Consider the following 25,809-nt stretch of genomic DNA (forward strand, 5'->3'; position numbering starts at 1 on the left):
ACAGGTCACATTTATTAAGCCATTATTATCTGCCTGATAATAACATACTAAGTGCTTTACTATCATATGTCATTTAATATTTATAAGAAAATCACTGAGGTGGTTATTTTTATCCCTATTTTACAGGTTAGAAAACTGAGATGCAGAAGTTAACTTACCCAAATCCATCCAGCTTGGAAGAGGCAGAGTGTGGGTTTAAACCTAGGTCTGTCTGTAAGCTTTTAATCATTCTCCTAAATGGCTTCTCAGTGCATTTAAACATATTTTTGTGTTTTAAATAAAACATTTTTTTAAAACCTCATTTCTAAATTGTCTCTTTGTTTCTCCTACTCAAAAATCCCCAGTACTATGATAACCTTTCTCATCTTAAGTCTTCCTACTAAATATTTTTTCCAAGACTAACAGATTCATAATCAAAGATTTAGAAATTTAGGAGGAGGGGAAGATGGCGTAAGAGTAAGACACGGAGATCACCTTCCTCCCCACAGATACACAAGAAATACATCTACACGGGGAACGACTCCTACTGAACACTGGCAGAAGACCTCAGACCTCCAAAAAGGCAAAAAAGTCCCCACGTACCTGGGTAGGGCAAAAAAAAAAAAAAGAATAAACAAAGACAAAAGGATAGGGACGGGGCCTGCACCAGTGGGAGGGAGCTGTGAAGGAAAGGTTTCCACACACTAGGAGCCCCTTCATGGGCGGAGACTGTGGGTGTCGGAGGGGGAAAGCTTCGGAGCAGCAGAGGAGAGCGCAGCAACAGGGGTGCGGAGGGCAAAGCAGATAGATTCCCGCATAGAGGATAGGTGCCGACCAACCGGCACTCACCAGCCATAGAAGCTTCTCTGCTCACCCGCTGGGGTGGGCAGGGCTGGGAGCTGAGGCTCGGGCTTCGGTCGGAGCGCTGGGAGAGGACTGGGGATAGCAGCGTGAATACAGCCTGCAGGGGGTTAGTGCACCACGGCTAGCCGGGAGGGAGTCCAGGAAAAAGTCTGGACCTGCCGAAGAAGCAGGAGACTTTTTCTTCCCTCTTTGTTTCCTGGTGCGCGAGGAGAGAGGATTAAGAGCGCTGCTTAAGGGAGCTCCAGAGACGGGCATGAGCCGCGACTAAAAGCGCAGACCCCAGAGACGGGCATGAGATGCTAAGGCTGCTGCTGGCACCACCAAGAAGACTGTGTGCGAGTACAGGTCACTATCCACACCCCCTTTACAGGGAGCCTGTGCAGCCCGCCACTGCCAGGGTCCCGGGATCCAGGGACAACTTACCCAGGAGAACGCACGGCGCGCCTCAGGCTGGTGCAACATCAAGCCAGCCTCTGCCGCAGCAGGCTCGCCACGCACTCCGTGCCCCTCCCTCCCCCTGGCCTGAGTGAGCCGGAGTCCCCAAAGCAGCTGCTCCTTTATCCCCGTCCTGTCTGAGCGAAGAACAGACGCCCTCTGGCGACCCACACGCAGAGGCGGGGCCAAATCCAAAGCTGAGCCCCTGGGAGCTGTGACAATGAAGAAAAGAAAGGGAAATCTCTCCCAGCAGCCTCAGAAGCAGCGGATTACAGCTCCACAATCAACTTGATGTACCCTGCATCTGTGGAATATGTGAATAGACAACGAATCATCCCAAATTGAGGAGGTGGACTTTGAGAGCAAGATTTATGATTTTTTCCCCTTTTCTTCATTTTGTGAATGTGTATGTCTATGCTTCTGTGTGAGATTTTGTCTATATAGCTTTGCTTCCACCATTTGTCCTAGGGTTTTATCCGTCCGTTGTTGTTTTTTTTAATATTTTTTTCTTAATAATTATTTTTTATTTTAATAACTTTACTTTATCTTCTTTCTCTCTTTCTCTTTCTCTCTTTCTCTCTTTCTTTCTTTCTTGCTTTCTTCCTCTTTCTTCCTTTCTTTCCTTCCCTCCTTTAGACAACAAATCATCCCAAACTGAGGAGGTGGACTTTGACAGCAAGATTTATGATTTTTCCCCCTTTTCCTCTTTTAGTGAGTGTGTATGTCTATGCTTCTGTGTGAGATTTCGTCTGTATAGCTTTGCTTCCACCATTGGTCCTAGGGTTCTAGCCGTCCGTTTTTTGTTCTTTTTTTAAATTTTTTTTCTTAATAATTATTTTTTTATTTTAATAACTTTATTATTTTACCTTAATTTCTTTTATTTTACTTTATCTTCTTTCTTTCTGTCTTTCCTTCCTTCCCTCCTTCCTTCCTTACTCCCTCCTCCCTCACTCCATCCTTTCCTTCCTTCCTACTTTTCTTTCTCTCTTTCTCTTTCTTTCTTTCTTTCTTTCTTTTCTTTCTACTTCTACTAATTCTTTCTTTCTACTTTTTCTTCCTTTTATTCTGAGCCGTGTGGATGGAAGACACTTTGTGCTGCACCCAGGAGTCAGTGGTATGCCTCTGAGGTGGGAGAGCCAACTTCAGGACACTGGTCCACAAGAGACCTCCCAGCTCCACATAATACCAAACGGTGAAAATCTCCCAAAGATCTGCTTCTGAACAACAGCACCCAGCTTCACTCAATGACCAGCAAGCTACAGTGCTGGACACCATATGCCAAAAAACTAGCAAGAGAGGAACACAACACTACCCATTAGCAGAGAGGCTGCCTAAAATCATAATAAGTCCACAGACACCCCAAAACACACCACCAGACGTGGACCTGCCCACCAGAAAGACAAGATCCAGCCTCATCCACCAGAACACAGGCACTAGTCCCCTCCACCAGGAAGCCTACACAACCCACTGAACCAACCTTAGCCACTGGGGACAGACACCAAGAACAGCAGGAAATATGAACCTGCAGCCTGCAAAGAGGAGACGCCAAACACAGTAAGATAAGCAAAATGAGAAGACAGAAAAACACACAGCAGATGAAGGAGCAAGATAAAAACCCACCAGACCTAACAAATGAAGAGGAAATAGGCAGTCTACCTGAAAAAGAATTCAGAATAATGATAGTAAAGATGATCCAAAATCTTGGAAATAGAATAGACAAAATGCAAGAAACATTTAACAAGGACCTAGAACAACGAAAGATGAAACAAACAATGATGAACAACACAATAAATGAAATGAAAAATACTCTAGATGGGATCAATAGCAGAATAACTGAGGCAGAAGAACGGATAAGTGACCTGGAAGATAAAATAGTGGAAATAACTACTGCAGAGCAGAATATAGGAAAAAGAATGAAAAGAACTGAGGACAGTGTCAGAGACCTCTGGGACAACATTAAATGCACCAACATTCGAATTATAGGGGTTCCAGAAGAAGAAGAGAAAAAGAAAGGGACTGAGAAAATATTTGAAGAGATTAGAGTTGAAATCTTCCCTAATATGGGAAACAAAATAGTTAATCAAGTCCAGGAAGCACAGAAAGTCCCATACAGAATCAATCCAAGGAGAAATATGCCAAGACACATATTAATCAAACTGTCAAAAATTAAATACACAGAAAACATATTAGAAGCAGCAAGGGAAACCCAACAAATAACACACAAGGGAATCCCCATAAGTTTAACAGCTGACCTTTCAGCAGAAACTGTGCAAGCCAGAAGGGACTGGCAGGACATATTTAAAGTGATGAAGGAGAAAAACCTGCAACCAAGATTACTCTACCCAGCAAGGATCTCATTCCGATTTGATGGAGAAATTAAAACCTTTACAGACAAGCAAAAGCTGAGAGAGTTCAGCACCACCAAACCAGCTTTACAACAACTGCTAAAGGAACTTCTCTAGGCAAGACACACAAGGGAAGGAAAAGACCTACAATAACGAACTGAAAACAATTAAGAAAATGGGAATAGGAACATACATATCGATAATTAACTTAAATGTAAATGGACTAAATGCTCCCACCAAAAGACACAGATTGGACGAATGGATACAAAAACAAGACCCATATATATGCTGTCTACAAGAGACCCACTTCAGACCTAGAGACACATACAGACTGAAAGTAAGGGGATGGAAAAAGATATTCCATGCAAATGGAAACCAAAAGAAAGCTGGAGTAGCAATTCTCATATCAGACAAAATAGACTTTAAAATAAAGACTACTAGAAGAGACAAAGAAGGACAGAATGATCAAGGGATTGATCCAAAAAGATATAACAATTGTAAATTATTCACCCAACATAGGAGCACCTCAATACATAAGGCAAATACTAACAGCCATAAAAGGGGAATTCGACAGTAACACATTCAAAGTAGGGGACTTTAACACCCCACTTTCACCAATGGACAGATCATCCAAAATGAAAATCAATAAGGAAGCCCAAGCTTGAAATGATACATTAAACAAGGTGGACTTAATTGATATTTATAGGACATTCCATCCAAAAACAACATAATACACATTTTTCTCAAGTGCTCATGGAACATTCTCCAGGGTAGATAATATCTTGGGTCACAAATCAAGCCTTGATAAATTTAAGAAAATTGAAATTATATCAAGTATCTTTTCCGACCACAATGCTTTGAGACTAGATATCAACTACAGGAAAAGATCTGTAAAAAATACGAACACATGGAGGCTAAACAATACACTACTTAATAACGAAGTGATCACTGATGAAATCAAATAGGAAATAAAATAATACCTAGAAACAAATGACAATGGAGACGCGATGACCCAAATCCTATGGGATGCAGCAAAAGCAGTTCTAAGAGGGAAGTTTATAGCAATACAATACTACCTTAAGAAACAGGAAGCATCTTGAATAAACAACCTAACCTTGCACCTAAAGCAATTAGAGAAAGAAGAAGGAAAAAACCCCAAAGTTAGCAGAAGGAAAGAAATCATAAAAATCAGATCAGAAATAAATGAAAAAGAAATGAAGGAAACAATAGCAAAGATCAATAAAACTAAAAGCTGGTTCTTTAAGAATATAAACAAAATTGATAAACCACTAGCCAGACTCTCAAGAAAAAAAAGGAGAAGATAAAAATCAATAGAATTAAAAATGAAAAAGGAGAAGTAACAACTGACACTGCAGAAACACAAAGGATCATGAGAAATTACTAAAAGCAACTCTATGCCAATAAAATGGACAACCTGGAAGAAATGGACAAATTCTTAGAAATGCACAACCTGCCGAGACTGAATCAGGAAGAAATAGAAAATATGAACAGACCAATCATAAGCACTGAAATTGAAACTGTGATTAAAAATCTCCCAAAAAACAAAAGCCCAGGACCATATGCCTTCACAGGCGAATTCTATCAAACATTTAGAGAAGAGCTAACACCTATCCTTCTCACACTCTTCCAAAATATAGCAGAGGGAGGAACACTCCCAAACTCATTCTATGAGGCCACCATCACCTTGATACCAAAACCAGACAAGGATGTCACAAAGAGAGAAAACTATAGGCCAATATAACTGATGAACATAGATGCAAAAATGCTCAACAAAATACTAGCAAACAGAATCCAACAGCACATTAATAGGATCATACACCATGATCAAGTGGGGTTTATTCCAGGAATGCAAGGATTCTTCAATATATGCAAATCTATCAATGTGATAAACCATATTAACAAATTGAAGGAGAAAAACCATAAGATAATCTCAATGGATGCAGAGAAAGCTTTTGACAAAATTCAACACCCATTTATGATAAAAACCCTGCAGAAAGTACGCATAGAGGGAACTTTCCTCAACATCATAAAGGCCATACATGACGAACCCACAGCCAACATCGTCCTCAATGGTGAAAAACTGAAAGCATTTCCACTAAGATCAGGAAAAAGACAAGGTTGCCCACTCTTACCACTCTTATTCTACCTAGTTCTGGAAGTTTTAGCCACAGCAATCAGGGAAGAAAAGGCAATAAAAGGAATCCAAATCGGAAAAGAAGTAAAACTGTCACTATTTGCAGATGACATGATACTATACATAGAGAATCCTAAAGATGCTACCAGAAAAGTACTAGTGCTGATCAATGAATTTGGTAAAGTAGCAGGATACAAAATTAATGCACAGAAATCTCTGGCATTCCTATACACTAATGATGAAAAATCTGAAAGAGAAATTAAGGAAACACTCCCATTTACCATTGCAACAAAAAGAATAAAATATCTAGGAATAAATCTACCTAAGGAGACAAAAGACCTGTATGCAGAAAATTATAAGACACGGATGAAAGAAATTAAAGATGATACAAATAGATGGAGAGATATACCATGTTCTTGGATTGGAAGAATCAACATTGTGAAAATGACTCTACTACCCAAAGCAATCTACAGATTCAATGCAATCCCTATCAAAGTACCACTGGCATTTTTCACAGAACTAGAACAAAAAAATTCACAATTTGTATGGAAACACAAAAGACCCCAAATAGCCAAAGCAATCTTGAGAACAAAAAATGGAGTTGGAGGAATCAGGCTCCCCAACTTTAGATTACACTACAAAGCTACAGTAATCAAGACAGTATGGTACTGGCACAAAAACAGAAAGATAGATCAATGGAACAGAATAGAAAACCCAGAGATAAATCCACACACATATGGTCACCTTATCTTTGATAAAGGAGGCAGGAATGTACAGTGGAGAAAGGACAGCCTCTTCAATAAGTGGTGCTGGGAAAACTGGGCAGGTTCTTGTAAAAGTATGAGATTAGATCACTCCCTAACACCAAACACAAAAATAAGCTCAAAATGGATTAAAGACCTAAATGTAAGGCCAGATGCTATCAAACTCTTAGAGGAAAACATAGGCAGAACACTCTATGACATAAATCACAACAAGATCCTTTTTGACCCACCTCCTAGACAAATGGAAATAAAAACAAAAATAAACAAATGGGACCTAATGAAACTTCAAAGCTTTTGCACAGCAAAGGAAACCATAAACAAGACCAAAAGACAACCCTCAGAATGGGAGAAAATATTTGCAAATGAAGCAACTGACAAAGGATTAATCTCCAAAATATATAAGCAGCTCATGCAGCTCAATAAAAAAAAAACAAATAGCCCAATCCAAAAATGGGCAGAAGAACTAAATAGACATTTCTCCAAAGAAGATATACAGACTGCCAACAAACACATGAAAGAATGCTCAACATCATTAATCATTAGAGAAATGCAAATCAAAACTACAATGAGATATCATCTCACACCAGTCAGAATGGCCATCATCAAAAAACTAGAAACAATAATGCTGGAGAGGGTGTGGAGAAAAGGGAACACTCTTGCACTGTTGGTGGGAATGTAAATTAATACAGCCAGTATGGAGAACAGTATGGAGGTTCCTTAAAAAACTACGAATAGAACTACCATATGACCCAGCAATCCCACTACTGGGCATATACCCTGAGAAAACCATAATTCAAAAAGAGTCATGTACCAAAATGGTCATTGCAGCTCTATTTACAATAGCCCAGAGACGGAAACAACCTAAGTGTCCATCATCGAATGAATGGATAAAGAAGATGTGGCCATATATACCATGGAATATTACTCAGCCATAAAAAGAAACGAAATTGAGCTATTTGTAATGAGGTGCATAGACCTAGAGTCTGTCACACAGAGTGAAGTAAGTCAGAAAGACAAAGCCAAATACCGTATGCTAACACATTTATATGGAATTTAAGGGAAAAAAAATGGCATGAAGAACCTAGGGGTAAGACAGGAATAAAGACACAGTCCTACTAGAGAACGGACTTGAGGATATGGGGAGGGGGAAGGGTAAGCTGTGACAAAGTGAGAGAGAGGCATGGACATATATACACTACCAAACATAAGGTAGATAGCTAGTGGGAAGCAGCTGCATAGCACAGGGAGATCAGCTCGATGCTTTGTGACCGCCTTTAGGGGTGGGATTGGGAGGGTGGGAAGGAGGGAGACGCAAGAGGGAAGAGATATGGGAACATATGTATATGTATAACTGATTCACTTTGTTATAAAGCAGAAACTAGCACACCATTGTAAAGCAATTATACTCCAATGAAGATGTAAAAAAAAAGATTTAGAAATTTAAATTCTGTTCAAATTTCATCCAATCTGAGTTCACTAATTTAACATAAAATTGTGATTTTTTAAATCAATGCCGTATCTATCCATCTCTATACATAATTATTTTCACACTATTTTTTGTCTACATTTTAGGTGGGCCTTGCTTTATGGCACACAAACCATATATTTATCTCACATGACTTTTTGCTCAAGCATAATAGTGGAATACAATTTCAAATAAGTAAAAATGCTTATAAATAAAACCTAGAGGGGAACAACCTGTTAACAACAGCTGCATTAAAGTTATGTGATTACAGGTGATCTGTTTCTTTTTCTCTTATTCTCTAAATTAATTAAAATTGAATATATTAGTGTTATAATTCCAAATGTAATCATGTGAAAATGTTTTCTTAAAAAAAAAAGATTATGAAACAACACCTTGGGATCTACTCTACTAAGCAACTAATAAAATAATTTCCTAATGCAAAAAAGTGACTACATTCCATGAAGGTGCCATGATTCTTGGTTACATGTACTTAGAGCTATTAAGACTCATTAATTCACTGGGATCTAATATCAGGGTAGCTGGTATGGGCCTATCTTTGGTTTCTCTAAATTCAATCAATTTAAGAGAAATAAGAGTAGGGGCTTAGTGGATTAGTCACAACAGGCCATTAATCTCTGCACTCTCAAGTGTAATCCAGCCTCTACCAAAGTGATTGGAGAAAAAAATCCCACAAAATACCCAAACACTCAAAAAAGCTCCAAAGCCAGCTCCCTAGAGACCGGCTGATGTAGGTCACAGTTTGCTTGTTTTTACTTAACATCAATACAGCACTTGTCATCTGTCCTATTTCTTGTTTTTCTTTTTGCCTTTTGCTTAAATTCTCAGAACAGCTGTATTTGAAAAGGAACCACGTTGCAATCCCACAAATGGCCTAGCATTTAATTATCATTTTAAAAATCATTCTCTTAAGTGAATGTGAAACATAAATCAAAACTATCTTCTCATGTTGAAAATTTATTGAAAAAACATGCTTAAGGTTACCATGTGTGTAAATTAGTGCTTGAGAAAGCTGGCAAAACTAAATAATGAAAAGAAAAGAGAGCAACCAGATTGTAGTAAAAATGAACAAGTGACAGTTTTAAAACATGTAAATATTATATATTTTCTCATAAATGGACTGGATCATAATACCTCATATCTTTATTGCTCTGGCCAATAAGCCAATATTTACTAACGTATCAAGCAAGAAAAACTACGGGCACATTCCTGAATCAAGATTTTGTTTATGCCATCATTGTGAGGGTTGAGTATTTACTGGGTCACATGAGACCATACACTGTATTAGAGGCCTTGGTAAGTCTAAACCCTAGTTATAAAATTAAAATATGTCATTAACTTTTTTAATATTAAAGAAGACTGTGGGCCAGACTCAGTAAGTTATCTCTGAAGATCATTTTTATGACAAAGACATGATGGTCTTCTTTCTTATAATCTCTAAAGTATTCTCCAAACACCCCAGCTTCCCCTAGTGAATCAGATTCAACCAACCTTAACTGATTATGTGTTATGTGCAGGCATTGTGCTAAACACATTCACATGAACTGGCTCATTTAATTCTCATGTTTTAAATGATATTGCCAAATTCCTTCCTAATATTTCCCAACATGTCTTTTGCTCTTTTAGCTTCAGCTATAACAATACAAAACCCACCATTTATTAAGTACATATGCCAAGCACTATGCTGCATTTTTAAATTTCAGTCTCCCTTAACTCCAAAAATAGATGTTATTCCTCCAGTTTTCAAAAGAGAACACTAAGGATTAGACATTTTAAGTAACTTCTTAACCTCACACAAAAAGTAACAGCAGAGTTAAGATAAAATTCTAAGACTTTAATATAAAGATGCCGCCGGCAAGGTTTTCAGTAAATGCTTTTATGGAGTAGTCAATGATGGCCCCTGGACTCTTTCTCAGGGTCTTACTAGAGAGCTACAAGGTCAGAATTCCACAAATATGGTTTGGGTTGGTCTTTCATTATGCCTTATCCTTACACTTGCCCATCTCAAGAGTCACTTCCCACTTTTCTGCTCACTCACAACCTCCAAAGTTCTTCCTCTAATTTAATCTTGCTGCTTTGACATTTCAAAAACTGGAAAAGTTTAGCATCAACAGTAAACTTTGATAATTTTCTTAAAAGTTTCATAACACTATAAAATTTCCAAGTTGGAAAGGGACCTAGAAATTAACCAGTCCAATATCCCTGTTTAAAAGGAGAAAACTGGGATTCAGACCAGTAAAACTACATACTTCACAACACAATACAGTGGCAAAACAAGTACTAACCACAACATGTTCTAACTTCCATCCCAGTAATCTTTTCTGCAAACCACCTGAGCCATTCTTCCCTATAATTTATGAAAATATGCTCTAGGAAGAATACTTAAGTAGGCTCAAATTTCTGAACTTAGGAAAGCTATTTGCTTGTCCTTAACCATGGTTTCCTGTCACTGATCTGACTTATTAAGCAAAAATAACATCTTGAATGCCATGGCTATTTGGTTTTTGCTTAATACTTTCTGGGAGTGGACCACTATTGAAAGGATCTGTCAAAAAAGAGACAACAGGCCCAAAATAGAGTCATCTATGCTAAGGCCCATGTCACCAAATCAAGACTTAATACCTAACCTAACTGCAGTTTCAGCCTTTTTCAGGAATATAATCTTAACCAGTCACTCTGGAATTTCCTGGTCAGCACTAATGAGGTAATATGCCAGGTAGATTCCTACTGTCCCCCAAAGGAATGTGGCCTTGTCTGAAACAATCAAGTCTTTGCTAGTAACTTTCCTGTCCCACCCTCTTCTGCCTAAAAAATCTTCCAATTTGTACAGCTCTTTGGAGCTCCTTTCTATCTGCTAGATGGGATGCTGCTCAATGTATGAATTGTTGAATAAACACCAATAGTATCTTTAAAATTTACTCAGTTGAATTTGGGTATTTTTAAACAGATCTTTGAAAGCTTAATAACTGTTCTACATACTTGTTTACTTCCTCCAGGAATTCAAGTATATTCCTGGCGACTTATACACAGGTTATATATTACTTATGGATATAATATGGTAAAAACATAAAGAACTTCACACTGTTTTACCCAGTAATCATAATACTGGGATTATTTTAAAGAAATAGTTCAATAGAAATAAATATCTATAGACATAAAAACATATGCCCAAAATGACAAATCTAGAAATAACATAGATGCTCCAAAATAGGTAAAAAGAGAAATATAAATAATGCTATTTTAGATGAATAAAATATTATGAAACTATTACAAAGAAAATCATAAATGTTAAAGTGGCAAATACTAGCCAATTGTTCACTAGACCATGTTCCCTTTGTTCCTGGGCTAAGGCTAGTCTTGTGACTAGCCTGCAATTCTCAAACTCTTTTGCAATAAGATGTTGCCATGTGATTGACCAGAAGTGAGGTACAGTTTTCCTGTTAGGCCCATAAACACCTCTCCCATGATCGTCCTCCTCACTCTTTTTCCAGCTGTTAATGTTGATGTCCAGAACAATATTGGAAGCCATGTCTTGAAGATAGCAGAGACTATCAGCCTTGAGACTCCCAAGTCACTACACAGACAGGATTCCTTCTCTTTTATCCCTTCCCCCTCACCAAGCCCCTATTCTCTCTCTCTCTCTCTCTCTCTCACACACACACACACACACACACACACAAACTGACACCAATTAGACAATTAATGTGAGCAGGAAGTAAGCTTCTACTGTGTTATGTTACTGAGACTGTGGGGTTTACTAGTCACAAAGTCCTGGATTTCCTAAACTAATACAACTAGGAAGCAACATGGGGGAATACTTAAGATATAATGTAAAAATTTTTTTTAAGTACAAAGCTTTAAGGGAAAAAAGTTATAATTGCAAACTTTGGGAAATGAAAATTTAGTCTATGAAGAATCAGTTTGTTTTCCTAAATTTTCTTTGATACTATTCTTCTATTATATTTAGCATTAAAATTAAGTCAATGACTTCTAGTATCATGCATGTTTGTAACACTAAAACACTTGCATATACAGTCCCTTGCTTGTAAGGAGTACTGATCAAAGAGGAGCATTTCAATTGAACACACAATTAAACTAAACAGCAAATGCACAAATAAAACTCTCATTTTTAATTTGACACATTTTACCTTTAGATATAGAACATTATAAAACTTTACCTGGCTCAGTCAGGCTCTAATTTCAGCAATTCTAAAAGCAAGAGGAACCAAAAAAAAAAAAGGCTGCACCAACTCACACACTATTTTAATTGCATAGGACTCTCATTTAGTCACTACAACACAGAACTTCAAAGACACAAACTAAAAGGCCACGAAGAACGTCTTCATAACAGTGGAAAAACAGGGGTGGAACCTGTTTGTTAGAGATAACAAAAAGTGATGACTTCACTACATTATATTTCATTCTATAAGATGTGAGTGACTTAGAGCTGGTATCATTACTGTGTACTGCAAGACAGCCAGCCAGTGATATATTTCTATTTACACCCAGGCCATACAACAAACATTTATTATACGTAGATGCCTCACTTTCTAACTATCAGTATAATTTCCATACATGTACTGCAAGATTAACAGTAGGAGACTTTTTTCTATAACCTCCTCTTATTTTTTTCTAAAATTAACAAGCAAACAAACAACAAACCACCTAACTGACCATTTCCTCACAGTTATAAAGATCAACTAGGAGATTATAGGCAGAATGTACAGCCAAGAACAGCAAATAAACTATGTTCTTTCAATTTCTAGGCTCTTGGAAATACCCGCCTCCGCTCCCCCATGGTAAAAACTGTTGGGTGCCACAGTTCTGTTTCTAAAGGCTGGGCAAGGTTGGGCGGGGGCGGGGGGGGGGGGGGGAGGTAAAGTTTTCTGACACAAGACTAAAAACACCTTAGAAAACAGTTTCCTGTATTGCTCTGCCTCAAGACTAAAGGGTGGGTAGGCTTTTCCCCTAAAGCACTCTAGTTCATTGCTAACTAAAGAACAGTGAGCTTTCTCAAGTGCTGGCTTCTCCCAAGCTGGAACCCAGTGAGAAAACAACCATATCCTTAGCAATTTCCTTTAATAGGAACAGAGATGGAATGAAAAAAGAACAACAATGCATCCATGGATCCTTAATCGCCCTAATTCAAGTCTCACAGGATGGTATCTCAGAACACAAAGGAGCAGAAATACATTTTAAACAATGGTGAAGTGCCCTGACTAAGGTTGGTTTGTCAAATGCAGATAAGAGTTGAGTCTGAGAAGGAAATACAAAGCTATCCAATAAGTTGTTCCCTGGGAAAGTTTCAGTTCTGACTGCATGCAGTAGAAGCAAAAGGGCAGCTAACAGAGAAGTCTTCTTTATTTTCCCTCCCTCTTAACCTCCATACAAGATCTGAATCTTGTTTCCCAGTCTCCTGTGAAGGAAGAAAAGCCATTCTAAATCAATCCTTATTATTCATTTATATATCAACTCACTCACTTATTATTGAGTATCTACTAAAATGCCAGGTTCTAGTTTGAGCAATGGGAAAAAAATTGTGTATCACTAAATATACATTCTACAAAGGCAAGGCTGTTTAGCTTACTATATTTTAACTTCTGTCTGGCCCAGCGCCTCACTGATAGGAGGCATTTATTAGCATTTGTGAAATTAATGAACCAACCCATTAAATACCTTCAGAGTGGGAGAGAACCCTTCCATAGACATGTACCAATATCTGTCCTTTTCAAGAATCCTATGAGGTATTTATATTATTCCAAAATCATGGAAGAGGAATGGTCCCTACTCAATAAGTGCTGCCATCAAAATTGTTTTCCTTAAAGGTGAAAGGTAACTTGTGTGTATGGCAGGAAGAGGGAGCAGAAGAGGAATATGTTGACTCATATCCTTCAGTAAATATGTTTATTCCAACTGTGGCTTTGCTGCCAAATGTGTTGTGAAAACAGCAGGACTTGGCTCTGGTAAATTCACCTGAAAGTCACAGGCTTCATTTCCTACTGCCAGCCCCTTCGGCCTATGGGCGTTAAGTATGGGACAAAGTTAAAGATTAATTCTCCATTTACTGTGACAAAGGTCCCACCTCTCCTGGATCAGGAGGAAAAGGCATTTGTAGACTGTCTCCTTCACAACCACTGAAGATCTTTCCACTTCCATCCTGATGGCACCTTAATGCAAATGAACTCAAACCCAAACACTGGCTACCCCATTACCAGGCCAATCTTGCTAATAAAAGCAATTATGGCTGTGTTATAAAGGCAATCCCAGACCATTCATTAGCATTCACAGCACCCACCCCACCCTTACATGTTATAAATCCTTTAAAGTTTTGTTTAAGATTACACAAGATGAAAACGGCAGAAAGTTGCAGGAAAGATTCAATTACCAAAGGCAATAAAATGATAGTTGCCATATTTCAAAATCTAGGGTCAACCAATAGCATCTTCGCTCTTTTTCCTAGGGTAGAAATACAAACTAAGTAAGGAGGTAAATTCTGTAGTCTAAATCTGAGTTATCACAAAAGCTTCTGGGAAGCTACATGGAACTAGAGACGATACTGGAAAATAACTAGTGTTCTGGGCCAAATGGAGCATAGCTGGACTAAAGCCAAAAGCTTTAACCCTGACTGGTCTGCTCCTAAAGAAGATAAAGGTATAAACTAGACCTATCCCCCTGAGCCTTAAAATATGCCCTCCTTGCACAGAGAGGCACAAGGGTAATTTTTACTACTATTATATGTAAGCTATTACTGTTATTAGCATCATATTTCTTATATGCTATTCTATCTCGGCCTCATCCTTTACACTCCACCCTCTAGTTGTTGCCATACTTACCTCTTCACCTTCCCCTGAATTCATTATGTCCTATCTGATTGCCCTGTCTTTACAAATGTTGTTTCCTATGATCATCCCTCCCCTATCACACTCCTGGTCAATCAGCAGAAATCTTCCAAGCCAACTCTTTAGCTTTCTTTAAGACTCACCCCAAACAGCCTCTGACACTATTTACTCTCCTTCTTCTAGCACTTCCACCTCCAGAATGAGTCAGGTGCCCCTTCTCTGTCCTAGTCACATACTGCTGTATCTCTTTTCACTACAGTACTTATCACAGTCTGCTATAACTACTAATATTTTTAAAATCAGTGTCCTGCTAGAAGGTTATGAATTCTTGGAGGGAAAGGTCAGTTGTCTTACTCATTCCTGTTGGATCCCCAGTACCTTAAATATAGAGCACCCTCAATAAATTTTGAATGATTAAGTAAACAAAGGAAGCCATTTCATTTTAGGTCTCTATACATACTTTATATTAACTGGACAATTGAAAGGGTGAAATGGGTATACAATTTAGTGGACCAAGAGTATACTCACTTGCCTTAGCTTGCAAACCCCTTTAAATTGGCCCCGTTATTCTTCTAGCCTATATCCAGTCACTTAATCTAACCCATCTATTTTATATGCTCATTTCACCATACTTCTGATACTTTTGTGGGTTTTTTTTATCACTTCTTGTATAAGAACATACTATTCTTGCCTCATGGTATGTCTTTCTTTTTTCCTCTTCTTTAGAAATCTCATGTATCCTTCCAACCCTAGTTCAACTGTTTTCTCCTCCATAAACCCTACCCCTTCCCCAATTGCATCTTCCAACTTCTAACAACAGAATTAACTCTCTTTCTTTATAATTAAACAAATTTAAAATATAAAATAATTAAATATATAAATAATTTAAAATAATAATTAAAAATATGAAAAGCAGGGCTTCCCTGGTGGCGCAGTGGTTGAGAGTCCGCCTGCCGATGCAGGGGACATGGGTTCGTGCCCTGGTCTGGGAAGATCCCACATGCCGCGGAGCGGCTGGGTCCGTTAGCCATGACAGCTGAGCCTGCGCATCCGGAGCCTGTGCTCCGCAACAGGAGAGGCCACAACAGCGAGAGGCCCGCGCACCGAAAAAAAAAATATATATATATATAATATATATATATTATATATATATAATATATATATATATAAAGCACTCTGAACACAACTCTATCACATAACATGCATACCATGTTATAAATACTAAAGACCAAGTGTTGTTTGTTAATTTTTGTAATTCCTATGCTTGGCACGCAGTTAACTGGCAATACTGTTTTGTTGAACCCAAAGAAATGACTGAAAAATTAATTGTAATTTACAAAAACCGGTCCAAAGTGTCAAAATAAGTATTGTTATTGATGATAATAATTTTATGGGAACAGCTCCAATTCACTGAGAGACTACCACACGTCAAGCACTTTGACAGGATCTTATGTACATTTTCTCCAATCCTCATTTTACAGATTTTACAGAGACTCAGAGAATGTAAAGAACTTACCTAAGATCACACAGAGGGTGAATGCTAAAGGTAGTATTCACATTTAGACCTAGTTTGGTTCCAAAGCCCACGCTTACTCTTATATCATATGTGTAATTTGGTCAGTGATTACTGTATTCCAGATACGATGCTAGGCATTTACAAATAGTGTTTTGCTCCTTACAATTATCCTGTAGGATCAACAATCTTGGGAAATAAGTACCATCTCCATTTTACAGTTGAGAAAGCTGAAGTTTCCCCAAAACTCAACTACAATCTCAAACAGATTTGAGAGATTTGAGAGCAGTAGTTGGAGACACGCAACACAAATTTAAAATCTAAAGAAATGTTAGAATTTCAAACAAATTTTAACCAAGCTCAATCCATTGAATCCATGTAAAGATCCATAATAAGAAAAAATAAAAATCACCAAGAAATTAAATATATTAGGACACTCCATATTCTCTCAATTCAACAGCTCTCTAAGTGGGCTCCTCCCAACTTTCCAGTATCTCCTAAAGTGAATCTTTTTTTCCAATTGCGACAGTCTTCACTGTACATCTTACTCATTCCTTTCCCTCTCCTTCTGATGATGTAGTCCCCTCCAACTCTTCTATCCAAACCTCTAACATCTATCTAATATCCTCCTTTTCCTTCATGTCTGGACTTCTCTCTTACATAGCATTTATGTACTTTATCAAACAATTTGGCATTATTCGTACTGTTTTATATCATGATACATTTTGTGCATTACAACTTTGCTTTCACAACTATATCTACACCATTAAGTATTATTTGTAGTATTTAATATCACTCTACATTATGTGTATGTATCTCAACTTTTATTTTAAAGCTATATCTTATGCATGGATCATTCCATAATATAGTAAAGACACAGATAACTTTACATTTGTATAACACAAAGAACATTCAGGATCACTCTCCGATGTTTCCCTCAACAATTCTTTGAAATAGGCAAAGAAGATATAACTTTTCATTTCACAGATGAGGAAACTGAGAGTCTAAGAGGCTAAGAGAATTACCCAAAATCACATAGGTAATTAAGGCAGAGTTTGATTGCAGGGTGGGTCTTCAAACTCCCACATTCTTTACACAATGGCCTACTACTGTACACATTTATGGTACCTGCATGTGTTCCTGGCCTAAACCTCAGGCCCAAATATGTAATGCTTAATTAAGGTGAAAAGGTGGGATGTTAAGTATGACGGCCTAGGGCGGCAATCAAACCCCCCCTCCCCACCCAAGAAAATGTTTCTCAACATTGACAATTCTTCCCCCCCTCCCCCCATAGTGTATTTACTCAGGAAGCCTCTCGTCTCACTGCCAGGAGAGTCCCATCTATGATATCTGTTATCTATGGTATCTGTCAATGAAGAGTCTATGTGACATCACATGGGAAACTGGGTTTAAACAAACCGTATTGCCAATAAGATCATCAGATTCTTTACTGGGGTGGAGCTCTTTTTTATATTTAATGGACCTTTCTATTTCAAATCATATTGACAGCATATGCAGTTTGCCATTTTGGAAGCACCTGAAAGTTGAGTCTATACTGAGTAATAATTTACAAGAAGAAAGAAGAAAATTGTTGCTCCCCTGGGAATAAGCACTACTTTGTTCCCAGTGATTTATTTAACTTTCCAAGCCTCACCTCCATAATGGGCTCACAGGGATAAAGTGGGTTACACTCATGACTATGCCCCAAAGCCTAACGTTACCAGTCTCATTTATAAGAGAAAGAAAATTAAGAAACATTTCAAAGTTGTTAAGCCAAGACTTCACTGAAAGTAGGATTTGTACTCAATGTTATAAAATGCACTAGTTAATGATATTTTTTTTGCTTTTAAACAAGTTGTAAGGGAGGAAGGTAAAGGTTCTATCCTATTCCTCACAAACCCTGCAATATCAGGTTTGTAGGAAAAAATATACTATTGCAAGCTTACTCTGCCTGAGACACTGTGCTAAGTGAAAATCATTGACCATATTATCTAATTTAATCTATATAACAAATGTGAGGTATGTACTATTACCCCATTTCTAAATGTAAACCATTAATGTGAAACCATTTTAATTTTCAGATTGGGAGAGAATATATGAAACATTCATTTCTTACAGGTATTGCTGATCATAAGGCACTGGGGGCAAATGAGTAACAGTGTTAACTGTTTGAATCACAGTCATGTACAACTCAAATACCATCTTAATTCTAGCTCTAGGCTACAATCACCCTAGACTTCCACTTCTAAGCTCTCTAAGATTTACATCCATTTAACACAATTTACTTTTTCAATTGGAAACATCAAAATAAAAGAATACTTAATAAAAACATTTAAAAGAAATCTTGTAACAAAGCATAAATGATACACTGAATTTTGACTCAGAACTGGGTGTGAATCCTCCAAGCTGAACCTCTGTGGCCTTTGGTTGGCTTATTTATAAAATCACCCTACAAATTCTGAGACTAGATGAGTTAAAATGTGTGCAATATTGTGCAATACATGTGAAAGTACCACATAATTCTAATTACTATTGCTGTTATTATTATGAATAAACAAGGAAGTAAAGGGAAATAAAGTATAGGGAAGTAGGATGTGCAATGTAAATTAAATCAGACAGCTCTCTTTGGACCAAGAAATTCTCTCCTGGTGCTGCTAAGTATTCATTCTCGCTGACATGTGCTGCTTTTGTAAGAAGGGAATGTGCTCTTGCTAGCACAGGGAAATATCATCCTGGTTTTCTCTCTCTCTCTCTCTCTCTCTCTCCCTCCCTCCCTCCCTCCCTCTCTTTCCCTCCCTCCCTGCCTGTCATCTCCACAGATCTTGGCTGCCTTACATTTTCAGTAAAATTAAATATGAGTCGAACGTAGAGCCCCAAGAGCTCCCAGATCATGGCATTCCCTCTTCAGACTAGCTGTGCTGTCCTTAAGTAGCCAAATTCTCTCAAATGGAAGGCACACATGCTACTTCCCCAGCAGCTAGCCAAGCCTGGCTAAGCTAGCTAGCAGACCGCAGTCCCATTTCCTCAGCTTCATCACAATCAAATGATTAATGCAGAGCCATCAAACATACAAGCCCAGGTGTCTGTATTTTAAGCAATATAGCCACATAGACCCAGGGAGAAAACTCCTTTGGGTGTACTTTTAATTTGGGGGGTGGGGTAGGATGAAGGTAGGAACCTTTGGTTAACAAAACACTGTTACAAAGTTCCAGAGTGTTCCTGAAAGCCAACTGATATTCAGTCAATATACCTTCTACAGGCCAAGTTTAATTCCAAAATTTTCCTTCTGCAGAATGTTTACACTGCAGACTTTTGCTGCCCTTTTCTAGTCTGGTATTCCTCAGTAATGAAATCAACCCTACAAATGCATCAATTATAGATGCCTGGTAACTCACTAACAATTAGTACCCATTTACTAGGCAGGGCAATTGATCCCAAGATGGTAGAGAGGTGCTTTTCTTTTTAAGATTTAGCAGCTTCTATGAATACAGGCTTACATTCCTTTTGGTAAAGCTCATTCATGATTAAATTAAAACTGCAAATCATGCAAACAGAAATGATAGGCCCACTAACCACTCCCTGAGCCACAATTATTTAACCTTAGTGTATTGCATACCTATACCTCTTAAGGCTGCCAGATGGGAAAACAAAGTCCCCCAAACTGTGACAAATGTGAGTCATAACTATATTACTAATCAGAATTGTGACATACATGGACATCACTGAATGAGCAGTTCTTCTTATAGAGGGAGGAAGCCACCCTGGCTTTGGAGAAAGAATGGCCTTTTAAAGTTAAGTTTATGAATGTGTAAATATACAGTCCATAATGTTGCATCTCTGCCTAAATGTCTTCATAAAGTGTAAATTAATGCTGATCCTAACTAGGCATTTGGAATGCTAACCTAGTTTTCCATATTTAGCTAATAGCTAGCAATTTTCCTTATACTTTTATCTTCTCATTACATAGCAATGATGATTATTTAGTAAATACATGTGAAAGGCCACATAGCAACTCTCCTGGGTTGGAAATAATCCTCTCCTAATGCTTCTATTTATACAATTTAGTTGCTGATACACCAAATCAAGTATAGCTGTGAAGAGTATCCCACTAATGCCTTTTTTGGAGGCTAAGAACAGGCCCATTCTCAGGCTGTGCTGGCCTGACCAAATGAAGAGTGGGGTTGGGGACAAAGGATGGGGAGGTCCAGAGCTTTAGTTAATGCTCACCTTTTGTAAATTTTAAAGGGACTCAGCTGGTTTGTTTGATTTGAAAGTATTTATGATGCTGGAAAGAGGTAGGAAAAGACTATTTTATAACCAGTGAAATAACATGGAGAAAAGAAAGAGAGTTTGAAAGAGGCACGTAGAAGAGAAAGATGTAAAATGTGGCCTTGTGAGATACCACGGTCTATCCCTGGACATATAACTGATATAAACCTTTACAAGTCATCTGGGAATTCTTCCTCCTAGATGTAGGATGGGTAAAGAGTAGAGGATTTGGAGTGACCCCAGGGCACTTTTTATTGTCTTCTAGGTACACAACATATCTCTAAAGTATTATAGAGGCAAATTTATTACTAGGGTGGCCAAGCCCCAAACAGTTTGGGCCAAGTCCCAAACAGCCCCAAACAGATAAGGGCAGACAAGTGTTTTTAATATCCAGAATCTGGTCTGGCTTAAAGGGTGGGGATTAGTGGAGCTGAAGGGAGATGCAGGAAATGTGTCCCTCCACCCCAATGCTGCTCAAATATGCCTGCTCACAGGGGCAAGATTCCTGATCTCCTCTTCTGCTGACTTCATGGGAAGTTGGCTGAGTCCCCAATTCTGCAGAGGGAATGCAGGCAGAGGGGAGTACTGCAAATGGGCCTTAACCTGGTTGCTTAAATGACAAGTGTGGAGGGAAATAGTGTAGACACTGTCAATGGGAGGAGGCACTGAACTGAACTGGGGAATACTGCTTATCCTGGGACATTTTCTTACATCTCCACTCCACACTCCCAACTCCCTGCACCAACAAGAACATTGCTTGGAAATCAAAATCCTTCCCAACACACACACACTCAGAGGCAGGCACAAGCTCTACTTCATTCATCTCAATGCCCTTGCTTCCCACTAGCTCCTAAAACCACAGACTGGCACAAGTAGCCTGAGGTCAGTAAGTCTGAGCCAGTTGCCACCGGGAATTAGGAAAGCTCATCATCTAAAGTGCTATCTATGATATTATGTTGTCTTGGATAGGCTTTGCTTTTATTTGGGGTGGTCCTAATGTGTTTGGGGAAGGCATGGAGTACCTCTCCATCCCTCTGATCTCTGCTGGTACTCTCCAGTCCCCGCATCATCCTGCAGTCTCCTGAAAGTGCCTAGATATCAGGGCAGGGCTCTGCGTCCATTTTTTCAACCAGGAACCACCAGAGTTTGGGAACTTTGAAAGCCAGGGATAGTGGTGGGGTTTGCCAAGGCTCAGATTTCCTCACCAGAGTTCTCAATCAGGAAAGCAGTTGAAAATCAACACCCATCTGCCTCTTCTTTCTCATCCCTCCACCCCTACTATGTTCCAGGACTCCATGCAGATGCTACCTCCAACACACACACACACGCACGCACACACACACACACCCTTGGGTTTAGAAGGTGTTCAATTCTGAAGGCAGCAAATCCGCAGAACTGAAAGGGTCTCTGCCACCACCCATCTCCCGTCCCACCCCGCAAGGCTACTTGATTGCCTACATACAATAAAATCTCATACATTCCAAAGACCACAACATAATCCGAACCCGCCTGTGACTCCAGCGCGTCCCATACCTGATATGCAGACGATGAAATTGGCTTGAAGAAGAAAAAGCACCTCCCAGACTATTTCCATCCTCTGATTCTCATTCCAAGTGCATCACTCGACGGGAAAACAGGGGGGAAGGGGGGAATCCCCACAGGGCGCGCGCGCGCGCACACACACACACACACATGCACACACGCACACACTTCCTAGCGAGCGCACACTCGCACTCCCACCCGACTGCCAGCCAGGGACCCCCAAGATCAATATCGCAGTTTGAATTGTTCCAGCAAATCTCCCCTCGGGCTTGACGGATGTGTGCCCCAGATGTGCTGACACATGTCCGATGCCTCGCTGCCCGGGAAGTCTCCCTGCTCGCCGGTCTCTACTCCTTGCACAAGCGGCGGAAACAGCACTAGCAGCGGCGGCGGCAGCCACCTGAAGCCACCAGCGCGGGGCTCTTCCTGCAAAAACGAGACCCCGATCCTCCTGGAGCCCCAAGAAGTCATAGACGATAGCCCCCCGCCGGGCCTTGCCGCGCAGTTCCGGGCCCCTGGCAGCTCGGAGCTTGCTGGCTAAGCCCAGGCAGTTCGCGACGAGTTGCCCTCGAAGTCCGCCCGCCTCACCAGGGCATGGTCAGAAGGTGGCTGCTCCGCTCCGGGGCCGTTCTCCTCCTGCTTCCGGGGGCCGGGGGGAGGAGCAGACACAGCATACAGAGAGACAGAAAGAGAGGCAGGGATTATTGCCCGCAACTGCTGGCCGCCAGCTGCCTCCGCCGACCCTCCCGGCTGCCCAAGTCCGCACGCAGCCTGCCGCCTCGGAGCCCGGCTCGGGAGACACGTCCAGGGCTCGGAACGGGAACCGTGGGGAGCCAGGTACTCGGAAGCATCGGGAGCCTACGGGCTCCCCGCGTCGCGTGCGCGCTTTCTGTTCCTCTGCTATTTTCCTGGGCTCCCCGAAACCTCCAGTTGCCTCGCTTCCATCGTCCGCGACTAGCGCTGCCGCCGCCGCCGCCGCCGCCGCCGCCGCCGCCGCGATTTTCCGCAATACAACTGCAGGGGTCGTTATTTCCTCGCCTACGGATCCGGACGCCTCCCGATTCTGAGGGGAGGTGGAGGGCAGGTGGGGGAGGGGTGGAGGAGGAGGGAGCGGGGCTCGGCCAGGTGAGCGTCCTTGCTGCCGCCGGGAGTCCAAATGTCAACCCGGCCGCCAGGTGCCCGGGGGGGAGGCAGGGTGGGGAGGTGAGGCTTAACGCGGCCAAAAGGAGAAGGAAAGAGCTGGGCGTCGGAGCTTCGGGCCCCCGCGGTAGCCGCCTCGGCCCCAGCGCCGGGCTCCAGCTCCTCACTCCGCCCCGCCCGGGCTTCTTTTGTCACCACCTAGGATTTGCGGAGTTTTTCTTCTCCTTAAAAAGAACTTTGCGCCAGCCGGTTAGGCGCGGGAGACCCGGGCTGACTCATCTTGGGAGTGCTGTGCTGCGCTCTCCCTCTGCTGTGGAATATTGGGGGATTTTTTTCTTTGCATAATTAATTCCCTTCTCTTTCTCTCGTCCCTCTCCTGCCCCCTCCTCCTTCCCCCTTTCCGCTCCGGTTTCAGAACACTACTTACCCCAGAGTTCTTTTTGCAGGTTCCTAGACCAGGTCCTGCAATGCCCTCACCTCCTGAAACTGGGGAAAAACCGTCTTTCCAAGTCCAGCTGCGGGCAGTGGCCACTGCCAACTACGCCTCTGCTTAGCTCCGGGAAGATCCAGGACTATTGGAAACCCGGGCTTTAGGGAAACGGGCTTCCCTTCTTTTCTTTCATTTATTCTGTTTTTCTTTCGGGAAGCTCAAGTGCTTTGGAGGCTTTTGCTGGGCTCCAGAACACTCTGCCAACAACATTCAGCAGCTTCCACAGATTTTCCCTTAGTGAAAGCGCGCGCGCGCTAGCGCGCGCGCACACACACGCCCGGAGCTCGCCTCCTCAAGGCCCCAGGGGAAAGTGGGGGCGGCAGGAGGCCGAGGCCGACGCCGGAGCCTCTCGCTGTTCCGCATGAGGGGTCACCGCAAGCTGGAAAGGACTTGCTTCCGGTCAACACCTTGTAAAGTAGGTGCAAGGGAATCGGAAGGAGACCCTGCGCTGAGGACTGTTCGCCTGAGAAGGCTGGCAGCGAGAGAAGAAAAGAAAAAATCGCAGATTTGTATTGTCTCTATGGCTGCAGTATTGGCCTTAGAAAGCCCAGACCTACCTCGTTGGGAGTGCTAAAGAAGAGGCGGGCAGGGTGGGGGAAATCCCTGAAAAGATCTCGGATTTCTCGGCGCGGTTGTTAGGATTGCAAACTATGACGTTTGGAGATTTCGCACAAGCGCGGATGAACACACAACAGACGCAAACACACATAACCCGCAGGGATTTTTTTTGCACTTTACCTTTTGGTGTTTAGAAAACATTTCGGTGTGAGGCTCGGTCTAATAACCGCATAAAGGGTGGATAAATGGAGAAGGAGAAGGGAAATGGGTACCGTTCATCTGTACAGCAAAGTTAGTGAGTCTTCCAGGCGGTGTGGCATCTGAGAGTGCGGGGTTGGAGCCAAAGAATTGCAGCGTTCCCAGGATTTTTTTTTTTAATAGATCTTTATTGGAGTATAATTGGTTCACAGTACTGTGTTAGTTTCTGTCCGACTGCTCAGGAAGGAGTCTGGCGGGTCTTTGCAGAGTGGCTGTTGGGTGGGGGGTTGGGAGTGGAGGGCATGAGCTTCCTGGGCTGGGCAGACTTTGGGAGCCACAGCTGCGTAGTTCTGGTGCCTTCAGGGATTGGAAAAAAGAACCACAGGCAGACTTGCTTACTTTTTAAGACGGAGGTGTGACTGAGCGATCTGTTCTCTGAGATGAAGGCCAAGGAATCCAGGTGGTCAGCACATTAAAAATCGAGGCCTAGATGAAGGAAGTCCAGGTTTCTTATGCAGAGAGCTTCGAGGCTTAGCAAGAAAGACTCTGAGACCTCAAAATATTACAAGAATCTGAGATAGTGAGAATTAGCCATTTGGGGAAACATACTGGGGGAGAGGGTGTCTCCGCGTCTTTAAAGTCCACCGTCCAAAAGGGGTTTTTGAAGGGAGAGAAAAGAAAAAAGTTTGCTAAAGATGAACAGATTCCGACCTAGGGAGCTTTTGAAACCATGGACAGTGACCTACCTTCTGCACTTGGGAGTGGAATTTGCTTGCCAGCAGGAGAGCTGTCTTCGGAAGCAGAAGCACAGTGCCTGGATTTTTATACCAGAACTCATTTATTTACTAATGAATTATGCAAATATTAACTGAGTGCCAGATATGTGTCAAGCACTGTGGCAAGACGCTGGAGTTTTATCACTAAAAATCCATAATCCTTGTTTTCAAGAAGCTTATAGACCATATTTCCTCTACATTTTGCCTTAAAAACCAAAGCCAATAAAATAATAATTAATTTTCTTCTTTTCAGCCTGTACACTCAGCTTCAGCCCTCTCAAAGAATATTTAATCTGTTCTCTGCCACTAAGTTTTTTCAATTACAAAACAAACAGGGCTTTCCTGGTGGTGCAGTGGTTAAGAATTCACCTGCCAATGCAGGGGACACAGGTTCAGAGCCCTGGTGCGGGAAGATACCACATGCCGTGGAGCAACTAAGCCTGTGTGCCACAACTACTC

The 25,809-nt window shown here is 41.0% G+C and overlaps 1 protein-coding gene across 1 annotated transcript in view; it reads right to left on the reverse strand.

Annotated features, from left to right (window-relative positions):
* The window catches only part of CA10 (carbonic anhydrase 10), a 620,855-nt gene extending 596,855 nt beyond the window's left edge, over positions 1–24,000 (reverse strand). Inside the window, exons 1-2 of the mRNA XM_019945517.3 lie at positions 23,756–24,000; positions 22,180–22,824 (exon numbers count right to left, since the gene is read on the reverse strand). Coding sequence (XP_019801076.1) covers positions 22,180–22,240 — 61 coding nt within the window. The 5' untranslated portion in view covers positions 22,241–22,824; positions 23,756–24,000. The remainder of the gene's footprint in view (positions 1–22,179; positions 22,825–23,755) is intronic.
* Positions 24,001–25,809: the final 1,809 nt, after the last annotated feature.

Source organism: Tursiops truncatus, chromosome 20 (genome assembly GCF_011762595.2).
Source record: "Tursiops truncatus isolate mTurTru1 chromosome 20, mTurTru1.mat.Y, whole genome shotgun sequence".
Lineage (NCBI taxonomy): Eukaryota > Metazoa > Chordata > Mammalia > Artiodactyla > Delphinidae > Tursiops > Tursiops truncatus.